This window comes from Scylla paramamosain, chromosome 25, assembly GCF_035594125.1.
Source record: "Scylla paramamosain isolate STU-SP2022 chromosome 25, ASM3559412v1, whole genome shotgun sequence".
In the NCBI taxonomy this organism is placed as follows: Eukaryota; Metazoa; Arthropoda; class Malacostraca; order Decapoda; family Portunidae; genus Scylla; species Scylla paramamosain.
Genome location: NC_087175.1, coordinates 6,829,953 through 6,849,604, shown reverse-complemented (window position 1 = coordinate 6,849,604; position 19,652 = coordinate 6,829,953). Strand labels below are relative to the sequence as shown.

The 19,652-nt window shown below is 40.7% G+C and overlaps 2 protein-coding genes across 2 annotated transcripts in view; one reads left to right on the top strand and one right to left on the bottom strand.

Annotated features, from left to right (window-relative positions):
- Positions 1 to 1,050: 1,050 nt before the first annotated feature.
- LOC135113186 (exostosin-3-like) lies at positions 1,051 to 19,168 on the bottom strand. The gene is given in 14 exon segments (XM_064028304.1): positions 1,051 to 6,012; positions 6,014 to 6,049; positions 7,139 to 7,243; positions 8,320 to 8,468; positions 9,862 to 9,986; positions 10,410 to 10,537; positions 10,984 to 11,109; positions 11,602 to 11,943; positions 13,924 to 14,028; positions 14,839 to 15,999; positions 16,630 to 16,781; positions 16,869 to 16,998; positions 17,302 to 17,985; positions 19,009 to 19,168. Coding segments are annotated over 13 exon segments (2,805 nt in total). The 5' UTR covers positions 17,479 to 17,985; positions 19,009 to 19,168; the 3' UTR covers positions 1,051 to 5,943.
- The window catches only part of LOC135113185 (uncharacterized), a 41,457-nt gene continuing 40,941 nt past the window's right edge, over positions 19,137 to 19,652 (top strand). The window contains exon 1 of the mRNA XM_064028303.1: positions 19,137 to 19,162. The gene's annotated coding sequence lies outside the window, so the exon portion shown is untranslated. The remainder of the gene's footprint in view (positions 19,163 to 19,652) is intronic.

The following is a 19,652-nucleotide window of genomic DNA, read 5'->3' as shown; positions in this document are numbered from 1 at the left end:
GTTACCTGACCCCTGTGGATAACAAGGAATAACATTAATTAAAAAGAAATATTTCAAGGAAAATCTGAGAAGAGAGAAAAGGACCAGTAATAATCAGTGAGACCATCAGTCAGTGGGTGTGTTACCGTGTTCCTGCACCCCGAGGTGATGAGAGAGAGAGAGAGAGAGAGAGAGAGAGAGAGAGAGAGAGAGAGAGAGAGAGAGAGAGAGAGAGAGAGAGAGAGAGAGAGAGAGAGAGAGAGAGAGAGAGAGAGAGAGAGAGAGAGAGAGAGAGAGAGAGAGAGAGAGAGAGAGAGAGAGAGAGAGAGAGAGAGAGAGAGAGAGAGAGAGAGAGAGAGAGAGAGAGAGAGAGAGAGAGAGAGAGAGAGAGAGAGAGAGAGAGAGAGAGAGAGAGAGAGAGAGAGAGAGAGAGAGAGAGAGAGAGAGAGAGAGAGAGAGAGAGAGAGAGAGAGAGAGAGAGAGAGAGAGAGAGAGAGAGAGAGAGAAAATGACTAATAATAATCAGCAAGTGAAATCATCAGTCTATGGCATGCTATGTGTTCCTGCATTCCAAGTGGCTCACTCACTGACACATACATAATGATGCACTACACTATAATGTGCTGCTATTTGGCACTTCAGGTAAATTTTGTGTTTGTGTCAAGCTACAGTGGTGTGTTGGGAAGCCACCAGGGGGAGATGCAGTGCTGAGGATCACACTCAGTACAGATCATGAGAGGCAGAGGCTATGTGGATTTGGAATGTCTCAGAGTGTAAACATAGATTCAGAGAGAGAGAGAGAGAGAGAGAGAGAGAGAGAGAGAGAGAGAGAGAGAGAGAGAGAGAGAGAGAGAGAGAGAGAGAGAGAGAGAGAGAGAGAGAGAGAGAGAGAGAGAACCAACAGTTAGACAGGCCAATAGGTAGACACAAATTATCAAAGAAATCAAAGTAATGAGAAAGAAAAGAATGAAAAATGAACTGGTAGTCTAAGAGGAATACAACACATCAATCTGCCTGTCTCTCCTCCAGGCTGAGATCCCACAAAAATAAAAGAGAAATAAAAGAAATAAAAGGACAGAATAAATATAATAAATACATAACATAAAAAACACAAAATTAATTAACTATTCAAAAACATTACATTCCACCACACTTAACTTTTCTATCATTCACACAAATAAAGATAAAAAAAAAGTTACTATCTGAGCTCCTTTTAAAATCCAAGTGACAAATATATTTATATGTAACTTAGTGGGCAAAACTTAAAAACACATGAATCGGCCACAAATACAGGAATGCAATGCCTATATAATGTATTCTCTCTGCACAAGTATACATCCTCCCTTCTTCATTACCTGTATTCACCTTCATGACTAAGGTATTGATTGGGCATACAACATTTTTCAATATTCATAATCTATCATTTCATTAGTTATACTTTTAAAAACTCCACATTGCTGTACTTTTTTTCTCTCTCACAACTTGCAATGACATGTTTTCCTTTCATTTCATTAAGTATATGGTTAATAACTTGAGATCTTATCGGAGAATCCACTTTATCTATTCACTCATGCTTCTAATTATCTATTAATCTCCTTGTTTGTCTATCTTTTAGTATATCAACCTATCTACTATCTATCTCTCTCCTGTTCATTTGTATCTATGTATACATCTACCACCCTATGTATCTATCTCCTTCCCTTTGTCCACATCTATCTATTTATCTATCTGTCTATCAACCAGTCTATCTACTTCCTCATCCATCTGTCATCCATCTATCAACAAAAACACACCTTGCATAAATGAGGACAGAATGATTACCTTTAATAAATCACATCCATTCTTCATTATTTTCTCCTCACTGTTATGGCAATTGATTTGCTTCATTACAACTCCCTGTGGCTCAAAACACAACTTTTATAGCAATTCTATTCTCTATGACTTTTCCCCAATAAAGAAAATAATAATAATAAATAAATTAAATAAATATATAAATAAATAAAATCCCATAACTTACATTACAAATCTTTCATTACTATTTTCCTTCTCTCATAAAATCTCATTACTTCTACCATAATTCAGTCAGTTCAGTTTAATTTACTTTTCCTCAAATAACTCTTTACTTTTACTGCAATTCTGTCTTCATTATTTTTTCATTTCCCATTCCCTCTCATTACTCTCCTGGCTGGGTAACGCACAAGCATGCCTGCCTCCACCAGTCCTCTAATATATATGTAAGATCATGTCAGTTCTGGCATAAAAATAGTAGGTCAGTAAGGCTCATTATCTTATAAGTGAGTCACATAGAAGCACTATTATGTGGCACAGCTGCAGATATACAGATTAGGTGTGTGTGTGTGTGTGTGTGTGTGTGTGTGTGTGTGTGTGTTGAAATGTGCCAGGTGTGTGTTAAATGATAGCTGAAGAACAAGGGAATGTTAATTATTCACAAATTTCTTTTATTATCACTTAATGATTGCGAATTACTGATGAGTTTTTCTTGGCTCATAGTCTGTCTATAAGTAATTACTTTTTTTCATTTCATAATCTTCTCAAGTCAGTTATCCCCAGTTAACAGACACCAAAAGCACTGGTGTATTGCAAATTATGAATGAATTACATTCTCTAAAAAGTGTTCATAAACTAATAATTCATAAATCAGTATAGGCTGTATATCTTAATATACATATATCAACTTAAATAATTCTCTGTTTTCAACAGTTTATCAGATAATTTTATTAGATTTCTATTCATAAATGTGAATTCTGTGTAAGTTAGTTATGACAAAAGATAAATTTGATTCACTTGTAACTGACAAATATTTGGAGACCAAGATTCAGCTCCACCAGTCAGCATGAGGAATGAGTGACGGAAAGCAGCACATGTCAGTGTGTACAGCAGGAAATACCTGGTGAAAAGTACTGCATCTTTGTGAATGATGATTGTACTACTACCTTGAGCAACTTGTGTGTGCCATCCACACCCTTAACTTGGCTTATGCACACTCCCAACTTGATGCCAAAACTACACACTCTCAACTTGATGGCAAACAAGCACACACTCAACGTGATGACAAACAAACACACACTCTCAACCTGATGACAATCACACACACACACATACACTGAACCTGATGGCAAACACACACACTTTTGACTTCATGACAAACTTATACACATTCTTAACTTGATGGCAAACTTATGTGCACCCTTAACTTGACAGGAAACACATACACTTTTAACTTGATAAAACACACACACACACACACACACACACACACACACACTCTTTACTTGATGACAAACACACATACACATCTCAATTTGACAACAAACTTCACACCCATCTCTTTAAGTGAACTGTGAGTTATGAATGAGTCACATCTCCTAACACTACTCATAACTAGAGCATCTGCAACTCAAATGTTGACGTGAGAACCTGCCTTTATTTACACCAGTGGGACTTTGACTCTAAGGAAAGGACTACATATCTAACTTTGCATCTATTTACATTAGTTGTGCTCTGACTCTTGTAGTAAAGTATGTATTAACTCTGGAATGGAGCTGTGTGTGTCTAGATTCACAGCAAGACTTACTACATCTAGGTCCTTGTGTGTGTGTGTGTGTGTGTGTGTGTGTGTGTGTGTGTGTGTGTGTGTGTGTGTGTGTGTGTGTGTGTGTGTGTGTGTGTGTGTGTGTGTCCGCAGCTGTACCACAAAAATTAACATGCTTAAATCCTTATACAACACTTGCTTGCATAAGGCTCATGCTAACTAAACAAACTTTCCAAACACACACACACACACACACACACACACACTAATTAATACTATGGAGTGTCTATATTCCATCACAATTAAATATTTCACACATTCCAGTATCATTATCTTTACAACACACTACAGCACCTCCTCTAGAGAGCTGGGAAGATCTATGTAAGAAGGAGAAAGAAGGCAAAAAGAAATGAGTTTTTCCTTCTGATTGATGTTCTTCTAAGTTTAAGTATTTAGATGACATGAATGGCTGGAATTAGTGGCCAAAGAGAATCTAGACACCTCTGACACTAAACAAGATAACTCATTTATAACTCATTACTTTTTAAGGGAATGGCAACTGAGTAGCCTTTCTTTTTCCCCTCTTTTTTGTGCTTATGGTCTCTGTATCACATGTAAGGAAAAGAAGAAAAAAAGAAAAAATAAATAAATAAAATAAAATAAACACAGGAGATAGTGCTATTCCCTCTAACATTTTAAAACAGTCTCCCATATAGAGACCATGTACATTCTCTCTATGGGAGGACTGTGATAGGAAAGCAAACTACTACTGCTTCATCCTGTCTTTTCTATAGTATAACTTTAAGGAAGGAAAAGAAATATGTAAGAGATTCCATGATGGAGAAAAAAGTTAATTTATCAGTCTTATCACATTCCTGACACACACTTGCATTCATATTCTAAAGATGAATCATATAAAAGAAGTAAAAGCATTTAAAAAGTAATCCATCACACACACACACACACACACACACACACACACACACATTCATTATTAGTTATCTGTGCACCTTTATAATATTTACATTAAGCAGATATGTATGTTTAGTTGTGTTACCTAAGCATGTATGTATTGATAAGTATATGAGTACTCCATTAGTTACTCCTTGATAACTTTAAAATCTTCACACTTGGGGATGAAAGGGATGAGGCATGGGTAATATTTACATAACATGTCCAAGAGATGAGTCCTTAACTGATGCAGGAAAACAGTATCTTTACCCTCACATTCAAGCCTCACACTTCACATTTCACTTCACTAATACAGTTGCATTTTCCTCTTCTTCCTCTATCAATAAAATTACATTCCTTCATATACAAAATAATTTTCCTTCACACTTCATACACACTTCACTAGGTAGTTACATTGTTCTCTTCTTCCTCTACTAATAGTGTAAAGTCACTGTCTATGGACTATATATAAGGAGGTATGGTATTTCTATTATAATCTCTTCTTTTCCTTTGGTGATTCCTTAAACTTACCATATTAATTATTACTTTGAGAACTGTCTACTTCTGTATCTGCAGTCACCTTAGTAATATTCCTTAGCTGTTTTGTCTAAACTTCTATGATAAGTTTTCTCTGTTCCTCTTTAAAATGATTACATCCTCAAAGCCTTCTGATGTGACCCTTTCCCTACCTGATGATACTTTATTACTGTCCTTCAGTCTTCTATTTAACTCTATGACCATTATTTCTACTCCCTGAAAAATGCATTAATTCACCACCTTCCAAATGATCTACAATGGTGTTCTCTATCTGATGATGCCTTGATATTGTCCTTGAGTCCTCTCTGTAACTCCTATAACCTTTTTCTGCTCCCCTAAAAGCAGTATCAATTCTTAGTGATTCTTTACAATGCTTTTTTTTCCCTATCCATTGACACCTTAGTATTGCTCTACAGTTCCTCCAGACAAACTGAAGAACGACTCTATCAACACAGGCTGGAGAAGACAGCACTGCCACAAGCTTAGTTCACTGGTACATCAGTAAGTCCCTAAAGCAAGACATCACATTCACCAACACCACACACACAGCACTTCATCACATCTCTTGACTATAAAGAAAAGGAACCCAGTCACCACCACACACACCAGGACTCACATATACCACACACATCACCTCATGGACTTGTTCACCACACTCATCACACCACATGACTAAAAATAAAGCAGTGTCACCTTGTTACAACTCATAAGTGGCACACTCACCACCTCAAACCAAGGACTCATTCACCACACTCATCACACAAGACTAAAAACACAAAGCCCTCCTCAACACAGGAGCTCACTCACCACCACACTACACCACTAAAAAGATACTCATTACCTGTCATGACTCACGAACATCACAAACACCAGGATTGCCACACTCCATGACTCCGCACTGCCACACTCACTACCAGCACACCTCAGATGAACTTGAAGCACTTCTGCTTGTCGTGTGGCAGGCGTGTCTTGAACAGCACTGAGTCGACCCGGGTACTGAGTGTTGAGCAGCGGGTTGTAGCCGTACACCTGCAGAGGACGCGGCATTACTAAGGGCACAGCCAGGATGGTACATCTATCTATCTATCTATCTGTGGTTTGTGTTCAGAAATGCTTTGCTCTCTCACCAAGACTATTTGCAGAGGCCACACAGATGATCAGCTGGGTTCTCAAGAGTGTTTCTCATGGTAATAATGTAAAAATCTTGTTAATCTGTCATTAGAACCATAAAAACACCCTAAAACCCATGTCACTTCAGCTACAGCCTTATGAAAGTATTGAAGATGTGATGGAAAAGTGTTTCAAAATATGGTCTTACCAAGCCAGCAATCCCACATGGGGTAGCCCAGAGCACCACACACTCACACACACATCATTCACACGCTTAGCCCCATCAGCCCCTGGTGAAAAGGGACAGTCATGGACCACTTACTACATCCCATGAGCTTTGGTGTAGTACAGCTGGCCACACACATCCATAGGAAAACAAACAGTTGTCCTTCTTTCACATCCAAACATACTGACACTTCAACATTTCCTTCCAGTAAAGTCAGCAAAAAAGGCACTCTGAGCCAGATTTAAAGTAGCACTTAAAAGTTTATGTAAAGTTAAAACTAGACAAAATAAATAAATAAATGAAAAATCTATCTATCTATCTATCTATCTATCCATATACCAGGCACAGCACCACACACTCATACACACATCATTTATACTATTAGACAAGGCAAAAGGTAACAAAATAAAAGTAAACAAATGAATGAATAAATAATAACAATAATAATAATAATAATAATAATAATAATAATAATAATAATAAAAACAACAATAATAATAAAATTGATAAGTAAATAAATAAACAGTAAAAAAAGCCATTCCTACACTCTATCTTTTTAGTAATGAATGCCAACTTCCAAAGGACACACACACCAACAAAGAGCATAGGTAAGCAGGAACATGCCTCCCTCACAAAGAGCTACAACACCATCACGCACACACACACACACACACACACACACACACACACACACACACACACACATACACACACACACACACACACACACACACATACACACACACACACACACACACACACACACACACACACACACACACCTGAGTAAAGAAGTTGATGCACTTGTGACGCTCGGTGAAGTGAGAATCGTCCTCGGAGAGAGAGACGGGGCAGCCAGGGCAGCGGAATGTCCAGCGAGACGTGACCTGCAGAGGGGGCGGGGCAGCAAACCTTACCAAACCTTACTGGCACTCCTTCACTCACACCAAATTAGTATGAAGACCTACACAAGTTTATAGAGAGATAGTTAATTTGTTCATTCTTCCAGGACTGGCATCTTTATGGGCTTTTTTTTTTCCTTCTCTCTCTCTCTCTCTCTCTCTCTCTCTCTCTCTCTTGCAGTCTTTTGTTATCTTTTGCCAGAACTCTTACATAAAAGAAAAAATTTACCTTTTCTTCTCTCTCTTGCAGTCTTTAGTCATCTTTAGCCTGAACTCTTACATAAATCCACTCACACACACACACACACACACACACACATCCAAACTCCCTGTATTTATTCATTTACACTACTCACATATCTATTCACTTCTACTACTTATATATCTTCTATTCTTACATGGCAAGGGGTCGGGCCAAGGGCACAAAAAAATGAGAAAAAACACTACTCAAAAAAAAGTATATTACAGAAACCAATTCCACTCCTCCTTCTGCTCCTTTGTTTGGGTTATAGGGAGACTCACACTCCAGGCCTCCAGCCCCAGGCAGTCCTATTCTCCTCAGCTCCACACAGTCCCACTTCTTAATTCCCTCTCACTATCACCTGAACTCTCCTTCCACAATTTCACACAGTCCTAAAATCTTTTCACTTTCACTCACGTTCTCTCCTCACAGTCCCTTACTTTCTATATGGCCCCAGTCTTTCTCTCCTATACTTTCTCCCAACAGCTCTACAAAGCCCTACACTCTCTCAACAGCTATAATCTTTCTCCCAACAGTTCTACACAGCCCTACTCTATCTCCCAATAGTTCTACATAGTCCTACTCTACCAAAAGCTCTACACAGCTCTACTCTCTCTCCCAACAACTCTACACACCCCCAACCTTTCCTGCCAAAGCTCTTGGTCTCAACAGCCCCACACAAACTTAGTCCCTTCTTTACCTTGACTGGGGTTTAGTCTTACTCTTGTCCTCTCTCCCCTAACAGCCCTGCATAGCCCCAATCTCTAATGCCACAGGTCTCTCTCTCATCAGCATCACACAAGCTTGGTTCCTGCTCTACCTTGACTGGCGGCTTCCTGGTGATGTGTGAGACAAGGAAGTTCATGGCAATGTCCTCACAGTTGACATATTCATCCACCTTGTCCCTGATTGCTTGGGGCATCATGTGGGAGTACATGCTGGCATAGTACTTGTGGAAGAATGCTGCACCTGCAAGATGAGGGGGGTATTAGTGTATCAGGCAGGTTCACAAATAGGCTTGTAGATACATAGAACAAACCTAGCAGGATCATAATAAGTACACAGACATATAGGCATGCAGATATATAGAACACACCTAACAAGAATGTGGTAAGTAAACAAACATTAGATGGTTTCAAGACTGATTCACATATAGGTTTCTAGATACACAAAACACACCTATTAAGAATCTGATCAGTACACAAACATAAGACAATTTCAAGAGGAGGTTGGGTAAATCTATGGAAGAAGGTGACAGCTGGTAAATTTTAAGTGGTCATGAGGTGTCTTGTGTAGACCAACTGGCCTTTTGCAATTTCCTTATTTTCTTAGGTTCTTATGTGAGCATGCATGTGTATTAAGAATGTAACTTTTATGTAAAGAAGATTAATAAAAACTACAAGAAATAATAAAATAGCCTTTTATTTATCTGCTGGTTTATAAAAATAGTGTTCACATCATAATGGTTAAATCATTGTTCAAATTGGAAAGATTAAGTCTGTGTTCAAACTGAAAAGGAAAGTTTAGTTCACAAGCACACAAAAACATCCTCAAATCTAAAACTACTTTTGAATAACAATAATAAAGTATATGGCAGCAATGAAAAGGCTCAGGCTTAGCTTCAATCCTGCAAACCTACAACTAGGGAAGTACAGACATGCATACAAGTGCATCAATCTAAGTCTTGCATTAGTAAATGAACCTTCTGTTGAAAAGTATGGAAATAAACAAAAGCTGGAGTGCACTATAGTGTAGCAGTGGAAGAAATGAAGGCATGAAAATACTAACTCTGGAATTAATAAGGTACATCAAACTTTCATAGCTTCAAGTATACAGGCAGCCTTAACTCCAACTGTCCTAAAATCACACCACCAAACATAACTAAACATAAACTAAACATAACAAAACATAAATTCAACATCAGTTTTCTCTTTTGTGTCTTTATCTTCTCTAATTTTCCTTCTCTCCAAACAAACTTGTCTCATCTCTTGTTAGAACAAATACATTCACCACTTATTAGTACCACATCACCAATCAGGTCAGGGGTGATCAACAAGTTTTCAAGACACTTATTCTGTAATACTGGATGATCCTTTTAGCTAGCTTTCGCTTTAGGGACTGGTATCTCAGTGGGCCTTTTTTTTTTTTCCTTCCTTTTTGTTGCCCTTGGCCAATGTCCTTACATTGGCCACATCTGTCCTATTACTTCACAGCTATATGAATGTCACTAGGTAAAGAAAGCAGATTGGTATGAGAGGTGAATGTCTCTGTGTAAATGTGAGATAGGATGAGTTTGTCCTGAGGGAAACAAAGTGAGGGTTAAAAAAAAAAAAAGTTGAACATACACACAGGTGTCACTTACCAGTCAGTACCATGGACAGTTCACAGGAGTAGTTACTGTTGTAGAGCCAGCCGCCGTAGTTCAGGTCCCAGGCATGGTACCTCCCAGGGAAGCCAACAATGCGGTCCCTCTCCTCTCGCCACACTCTACAGGAACAAGTAAGGCAAGCATTAATACAATGACTTGTCAGCCGTCCAACCCCACGAGGGAAGTAAGAAAGCTGATTGAACTCATGATGATGATGATGGGACAATGATACAAAGCTAGTGTACAGGCAGTCAATAGATGAATAACACTTCCCACTCACTCTCATTGTGTTTAGTGTTCTCCTTAATTCCAAGTTTTCTGATCCATCAAGAATCTTGTGCTGTCAGTTTTTGCAAGGAGACAGTCATTGGAACAGGGGACTTAAAGTTGAGGGAAAAGATACATGGCAGTGGATAAGTGGTGTGCTACTTGACTTCTGACCAAGACCACATGACAGTGAGTGTGTGTGTACAGAACTTAAATGTGTGTTTGTGTGTATGCATTGCATTCACACATATGTTTTTGGCCCTGTGTTTACATACCTGAAGCCAAAGACAATTTCATCATGTCGGAGGTGTGCATCATCATCAACAGACAGCACCGCCTCTGTCTCTATCTCAGAGTACGGCAGGAAGCGGTTGTTGAGGCTGTTCCTTTCAGCACGAATCACCTGAAACACACACAAGAAGTCATCAGTTATCTAGGCATCCTCTGTTACTCTCCTGTCTGCCCATCTGTTTCTCTGCTCTAAAGGTGACACAGGGACAATATCAAATAATCTCACAGAAGAAAATTGTTGCACTTATTCGGAAACTCTTAAGGGTGAGTGTTCCTTGCAGAGTGTGAATGGAAGGGAAAAGGTTCACTTAATAATTTGGCCATTTGTACCTCAAACTTTCTCTTGTGAACTAAATGAAAGAGAAAATGTTAACTTGATAATCTGACTATAAATACTTCAACTTTTTTCTTCTAAATAAATGAGACAGACATTTGTTATCCTGAGTTTCACTTTCTTTTCTTCTTATCAAGTCAAATGTACCATCCCATCACAAGTTTAAAGTACTAAGCTGTATGAGAAACACAAAGGGGTAAGGGGTGCTCTGGTGGGCCACTCACATGTATGGGCACCTTGATGTCTGGCCAGCGCAGGTCCTCAGGGGGAGGCTTAGGGGAGTTCCACACCACGATGACCTTGTTGAGGTATGGCAGACCATATAGCCGTGCCAGGGAGTTGAGCAGCACCTGGGGGAATGCAGGGCGATCTTAGTGTGTATGTGTGTGTATATGCCAGTTAATTTTATAATACAGTTGACTGTATTATTCTTTCATCCGTTTTACTAGAACTTGAGGGCAAAGTGATAGAAGCAGAGTGTACTTATATATCAACTAGAGGAAAGACTAAAGAAATATGCTTGAACATGAGGAGGAGGTGACCCCAGCAGGGAGAGTGTATCAAGTGAGGGAAAGATTAAAGAAATGTAAATACAGACAAGAAATCACACACACACACACACACACACACACACACACACACACACACACACACACACATATATTTGAGGTCTTGTACACTATAACTAGGTAAACACACCAAGAGAATACACCAATCATAGCAGCTGACAACAAAAAAGAAACAAGAAAAGAAAAAAGAAGAGAGAAGAAAGCAACAAACAAAAGGCAAGAAAAAACAATGAAAATATAATGACAAATATATAAACACATACACACACACACCTGTTCCCTCTCATAGGTGAGCATAACAATGGTGAACTGTTCCCGTGGAGAATTTCCGCCTAGACTCTCACTGAACTCCTTCCCAGAGCCACCAGAGCCACCATTGATAGGCCGGAACCCAAGCTTGGAGCCGGAGAACTTAGCCTCAGTGGGAAGCAGGGGATTGGAGGGCAGGCTGGGGTAGAGGTAGAAAGGGTCACCCCAGTTGTTCCACTGCTCATAGCCACTGAGCAAAGCCACGGTGTAGTTGCGGCTGAACACTACGGAGGGGAAGGGTGGCTCTATGGGGCCCAGGTTCTCATCAGTGTCTGGGTCCAGGATGTTTGCGTCTGTCTTGAGTGGCTGAGGGTGATGAGGGGGAGGTTAGTGATAGATCAGGTAATTTTTCTTATAAAGTAGCACAATGAAGAGTAAAATAAACTTATGTTAAGTTACGTTTAATCTATTCTTTTTGTTGCCTGCAGGTTCTTATCTGGGTCTGAGTCCAAGATGTTTGTGTTGATGTTGAGTGGCTGAGGGTGATGGGGAAAAAGTTAGTGGTGGATTAGGTGATTTATTATAAAGCAGCACAGGTGATGGCAGAATATTAGTAAGTGATACATTAGGTGATTTCTTTACCTGTTTACTTATATACTGGGCCAGCAACCACACAGAGGTTAATTTCTTTACAAAGCAGCACAAGGAAATAGGTCCATTTCTTTATAAAGCAGTACAATGAAGACTATCTGAATTTACATTAGGTTAGGTTTAGTCATATTTTTTGCCATCTAGTTTTACATGCATTTTTTCTCTTATAACAAGCAACAGAAATAATGCTTACAAATTTTGTCTCTTCAGGACAAGTGCTCTTGAGGCTTAACCCTTTAAAAGTTTAGATCAATTTCTTACAGTATAGAACACAGAGCATCAAGCAACAACTATTATCACTAATACAACTTACTGGGACTACTACTACTACTACTACTACTACTACTACTACTACCAGTGCTATGTGTTTGTTTATCTGAGATTGCTATCATTTCATTACTTCTACTACAACTACTACTACAACAACAACAACAACAACAACAACAACAACAACAACTACTACTACTACTACTACTAATACTACTACTACTACTGCTATGTGGCTGTTTAACTGAGAATGCCATGATTTTGCTACTATAACTACTACTACTACTACTGCTATTATGTACTTGTTTATCTGAGACTGCCATTATCACACTACTACTACTACAGTAAAACCTCCATAAACCAAACTACATGGGGCGTGGTGGCCGACAGTTTGTCTAAAAGTTCGGTTTACCCAACAATACACGTTTCAATGTACATAAACATGTATGTTTATTGTTATTTACAGCATATTTGTTAGCACATTATGAGCACATTATAAGCCCCAAAATAGATATTTACAGCATATTTTGTTATTACACACTGTACACAACGCACTAACTGAGGTGCATTCAGTTGGGCAACATAGGTTACCTGGGATGCCCAGTTCTTAACTGAGCACTCTCTCTGCGCAGCGCAGGTCACCCACTTAGGTGACTCAGGTTACCTTCTATGCTCTGATGATGTCACAACAAAAATGGCCGCCCAACCATACTTATATTGGTGTTATACTTGCTCATTTATTGTAGATGACTACAATACTATCTGCACACATGCAATGACATGCATTAGTAAGTATAGTACTGAGTCTTAAATATATAAAAGAATGAAAATAAAGGAAATGGGATGGGTAATGAATATTATTGGTAATGGATCTTCAACAAAAACCTCGTCACCTAGGACAGCAAGTGCTCTGTAATACAAATGTCCAAATGGATAAGCATCAGCCATATGTTCACTGCCAGACTTAGGTAGAATGTGGCTGTTTCCATGGCTACATTGATGATTTGTTTACAGTACCCCGGGAAGCGCCCTAAACCATTCAATTGGGCCACTTGGGTTACCCAGGCCACCCAAGTTACAGTACTGGATGCAGCCCTGGTCACTTGAGAGTTCACTTAATATTGAGCAACTACACATTTAGTCTTTACTTAAGAGCTCACTTAACTGTACACAACACACTGGTCACATAAGAGCTAACATAACATTACATACTGCACTACTAGTGTACTTTTGCTCATCACTCAGAGCTGCCATAAGGACATCTGGGTCATCCAATATTTGGCTTATTCAGGTTCAGTTTAGGGAGGTTTTACTGTATTGCTACTATTACTATTACTACTACCACTACTACAATTATTGCTATGTGTTTGTTTATATGAGGTGAAGACTACCAATAATATTCTCAACAAACATTCCCCTGGCACTCACCACAAAGGAGTCGTTGAAGATGCTGCTTGATGGGTGCTCAGGGGCAGGCACGGGAGGAATGTTGAGCCGCTCCCTCAGGGTGGCCAGGATGGAGTCCACCAAAACCTGTGGGGGAGCCAGGGGAGCTAGTAGGGCCATATTCCAAAACGCTTTGCACTCTCATCACGATTGTTTTCCAAGGCCACAGAAATAATTAGCCAGACTCTCAAGAGTGTTTCTCCATTTAACAGTGTAGAAACCTTGTTAATCTGTCACCAAAATCATAAAAAAGACACCATTAAAAACTCGTATCACCTCACAACTATTTTCTAAGGCCACTCAAATGATTAGGTGGGTTCTTGAGAATGTTTCTCCTGTTAGCAATGTACAAATTTTGTTAATCTAGATCCTTTTGAATGTAATGGAGATGCAGCACAGGAGAGGTTCAGAATACTGTCCATAGTGCAGCACAGAGGAATATAAAAGTAAAAACAAACTGAACTAGACCTGCTGACACTTTAAAGAGATGTTTGTGAAGAATTAAGCTATTTCAGTGAGTGGAAAGTGAAGCAAGACTGGAGAAAATAGAGATGAGAGAGAGAGAGAGAGAGAGAGAGAGAGAGAGAGAGAGAGAGAGAGAGAGAGAGAGAGAGAGAGAGAGAGAGAGAGAGAGAGAGAGAGAGAGAGAGAGAGAGAGAGAGAGAGAGAGAGAGAGAGAGAAAGCAGCTTTTAGATAAATGACACATGACAGTGATAACTTTCAACTTAAGACCACCTTTTTTCAATTCAGTGTTATCTTAATTTCAATGTATGCAATGTTTAAGTAAGAGAGAGAGAGAGAGAGAGAGAGAGAGAGAGAGAGAGAGAGAGAGAGAGAGAGAGAGAGAGAGAGAGAGAGAGAGAGAGAGAGAGAGAGAGAGAGAGAGTACCACCAACCTGAGTGGAGCCAAAGAACCTCTCCCAGATCATCCTCCCCTGCCGCCTCATGAAGAGAAGGTCGGCATCGGACAGGGAGCGCAGCAGGAAGTGGATTTCAGTCACTCGTGCCTTGGGGAGCACCAGGGCCAGCTTGCGCCAGTCGATTGTCTCTGAGAGTGGCAACTCCACATGGTTGCCGAGGACAATGGGAACAGCACCATACTTGAGTGCCTCATAAATCCGTGCCTGCAGGGTGACAGTGGTGACTTCCTGTGGTGAGGGTGGTGCCAGGACAAGGGAGAAGGTGGACTCGCGCAGCACCTGCGTTCGCATGCTTTCCGTGTCGCACATCCTCCACTCTTCCAGGTCTCCATACCCACCTCCACCACGACATGTGAAGTGGAGCAGGAATCTGTCATCTGTGTGAGTGTGTTCAAGACGCCTCAGTTCCTCCACCACCGCCATTTCCTCCCTGAGGTGTGGGTTGCTTGGCGGTGGCTGCTGGGTTTTCTCGAGATAACTTCTGAGTCTTGGGAGCTCCCCTTGAAAGGACAGGAGATACTTCCGCTTGGCAGGCACGATGGGCGGCAGATTCTTCCACAGGTCACCACCAGGAAGGCCCAGGAGAGGAGGAGTCACCAGGTCAAAGCCTGGCCGGAATGCTCCAGCATCAAAGTGTGACTGGACAATGATGGCCCGGCCAGTGTTGACCCCCTCAAACATGTTTTTGCTGTAGAAGGTGCGGCCAAGGTTGAGCAGGATGTGGTTCCTTCCATCACCACCCCAGTGGGGAAGGCTGTGCAGGCTCTCCTCCAGGTTAACACGGTCTGGGGCGCCCCCCACACCCTCCCCCAGCAGAGCCACAAACACACATGCCTCATTTGGGTTCTGGGTGACGTGGGCGTTGTAGCCCAGCGCCTGCTTCACTGTGATCTTGACAAAAGCCTCAAGGTCATTAGAGGCAATCTTGAACTGCTCCATGTCATAGTTGTAGACAGGGAAGTTAGATAACAGGGAGCAGCGGGAATAGTCAAAGCAGCTGTGCATCTGGCACTGTGACACAGCCTGTGGTGGCGGCGGAGGTAGTACCACGCTGTCTTGACTGGAGGCTGTGATGCGCCGGGGTGCTGAGATCTGCGGCATGTTCTTCTCAAACACTTCCTGCTGGGCCAGTAATGCCTGCACAGGGAACACAGTGTAAGGTGAGGAAAGGTAAACAAAATGGTGTGTATATATATATATATATATATATATATATATATATATATATATATATATATATATATATATATATATATATATATATATATATATATATATATTTAAAACACACACACACACACACACACACACACACACACACACACACACAGAGAGAGAGAGAGAGAGAGAGAGGAGAGAGAGAGAGAGAGAGAGAGAGAGAGAGAGAGAGAGAGAGAGAGAGAGAGAGAGAGAGAGAGAGAGAGAGAGAGAGAGAGAGAGAGAGAGAGAGAGAGAGAGAGAGATTCAGCTTGTGTGAGGGATTCGAGGGATTAGCAGTAACATGTGAAGGACAGACCACTGTCTACGCGAGTCAGGTGTCCAGCACTGTTTACTGAGTCACCAAAACAATGTCAAATCCTCTGCCACATCTCAGGACACCGCCACCCAATGGGGATAGCATCCAGGGCCCACTGAGCTCTGCCATGAGGGAGGGGCTTGTGCCTCTAGTGATTGTGAACAGAGTATACTCTAGGTTAAGTATATTGGGACACAGGACCTCACTAGTATGACTTGATCCAGCAGAATTACAAATAAGTGAATACACACTTGTTCCACACTGGTCTTGAGTCTCTCCAGCTCAGTCTTGACCCGACCCTCCTCCTGCCTCAGGTTCTCAATCCGGGCAGAGGCTGAGGCAATGTTCTCCTGCAGCTGCTGCCGGTGCTGCTCCAGGTCACGCAGCTCATTCAGCACTGACGCTGTGAACAGTTGTGGTATTGTTACATGCTATTCTGATTATGAATACATCCAAGCAGCCACACAGTCAATCAGTCCCACAGACAGACCTTTGATGGAGAGGAGTTCCTGGACCCGAGCCTTGGCACTGTCGCACTTGAGACCCGACAGGTCACTCAGGGGGTCGTGCGGGTCAAGCAGGAGGTGCCGCTCGTGACCCAAGACCGAGTCACCCACCGCCTGGGACACAAAAATAGGAGGTCATAAAAACTATCAAATAACAAATTTATTTTATGAAATCTATTCATATAATTTTTTCTATTTTATCATGTTCATTTTTAATTTACATTGATAATTATCTTCTAAATTCTGACTGAATAAAACTTTTCCTATCCCAGATGTCCTTCTGGCTATCTATACACATCTATCTGAATCTATCTATATACGTACCAAATTATTTCTCCTTCTCCATTTCTATCTCTAGTTACATCTATATATCCAGCCTAACCTCCCTCCCACTGGCGCCAAACAGTGTAGCCTCACCTTGGACAGATAGTAGTGAGCACAAAGCGAGGCAATGACCAGGATGCACAGAACAGCTGGGATGACTCTGGAGGCACGCAGCAGCCACCCCCCTGCCAGGCCCAGCTGCCCCCCACCCCCCACCATACTGCTGCCCCCCAGACTGGGTGCAAGGAGGCTGTATGAACCACCCCTCATGGCTGGCCACTCTAGGGTTGTGTGCGGGCCAAAACACAGCTGCTGTTAGACCATTTCCGGGGTATGCAATATTACCACAGGAATGCTGCTTAAATTCCCAACTTAAGTTTGTTTTGTCTCATCTTTTTCTTGAGTTTGGTGGTGACTGTGGTCCTTGCATTGTTCCTCAAGGTTGTGGAGCATGAATTTTCATGTTTATGTTATTTTTTTGTCAACACTAAAAATTCATTCTTCTATTTAATTTTCTCACTCAGTGGTAGAATTTCACTGTCATTTCTTTTCTTTTCACTCAATTCATACATTCACTTTCTACATAACTGACTTGTTGCAAGCATGAATCAATTTCACAATAATTCACTGTCCTTTCATTCATCTCTTCACCGGAACATTTGTACTTTGCGGGACTTCTGTGATTGGAACTTCAGTAAATATTTGAATGGTAGTATTGTTTGAGTATTCTTTGTTGACCCTGTAGTGTGTGCTTGTCAGGATGTGGGGATGTCTGAGCTGAGGAGAGAAACATCATTAACAGGTAGATTGTGGGAGCTGTGGAACTAAATGTCAGGATACAAATTAAGCAAGTAAATAATAATCATTAACAGGTAGATTCTGGGAGCTGTGGAACCAAATGTCATGATACAAATTAGGCAAGTAAATAAGAATAATCAAATAAGTAAAAGCACATCAATACAAAATAGGTATGTTTTTTTTTCTAATTTCCTTGTGTTTTGCTTTTATCACTTAATAAACAACAATTATCTTGTGGTGAAGAAATAAGAATGGTATATGGTTTATATTTACAGCAAGTAACAAGTGAGGAAAGGCACATCAACACAGGGATATCCCAATGTTTTCCTGGGACATAACCTGATGGGGTGATTTACTTGACAAACACTTTTTTTTTTATAATACTATTTTCGAGAGCCAGAGGAGCGAAGAGTGTGAGTGGTGTTTGTGTGGTGCCTTGTCTCAGTCAACCATTGTGGTACTGCTGGCTTGGAATATAGAGAGATGGATAGAATATTTGAGAGCAGAGTTCAACTTGACAATAAATTTCTTCTCATCCCTCTTTTAAATGTAACTCCATCAGAATACATCTTATTCTTTAATCTTCCTGTCTCTATCACTCTTTATCCTCCAGGTACATTTTATTCTTTTCAACAAGACACGCATTCACAGATAAATACAGGCACACAGAGCAACTGTAGAGCAGTACAAAGAAGAACCCAGAATTGAGGTTAAGGATGAATGCACTGATTGAAGTTCCAGAAATTAAGCTTTAAATAAAAGAATAAATAAATAAATAAAAATACAACTTCCACTTCACCCAGTCCTATGCCTACACTTATATAAAGTGGACTGCACCAACAGCAGGACGGCAAGTGAGTAATAACGCGAGGGAAGACAAAGACAGACAATAGCAATGAAAGAACTACTGTTGCTTACATCCTGAATCTCGTCTCCGCACCCAGATCGGTGATGCTGGCCTGAAAACTGACACGTAACACCTCTACCAGTTATTTCACTCACCTTTACATGCTCAAACCGAAATCCTTATATATAAACTGACAAGTGTAGTACTTTAAAAGTTGCCATTTAGTGCAATTTGACGTTAAAAATACAGATTAAGCGGTAGTGTTTACATCCTGAGCTGCGAATCTTGGCTGGCGTTCTGATTCCTGACGTGAGACTCTTACGGTTCACATATTACGCTATGAATCAGGCATTTCAACCACTCATAGATACTTGAGATAGAAAATTCACTAGTAAATTATCGGATTTATAGTGTTTTTATTGATTGTTAGGTTTATCATCAGCGTAAAAAGAGAAAATCTAAAGCAAAGTCCGGGGTCAGGTTTAGGGTCTGGAGGCATCAGAGGGCAGCACGGACAGGTCGTCTGCTGCTAAAGCCAAACTCCTATTTTTGACCCCCGACCCTGCATTAATGTGAGTATTGACCATCCTTGTAAGCCCCTTGGAAGTGCGGGGCGTGGTCATAGGAGTGTGTGGTCATGTATGGAGGTGATGGAAGGAGGACATATTGGGTGAGGGGGATGTTTCAGATAACTCGTTCAGATGTTGCTACTTCTCGTCCCTCTCAGCTCGTACCTCTCACTCCGCTTTCTTTCCTATTATCTCAGTTTTCCGTTATATTTCTCTCACTTCCCCGTGGT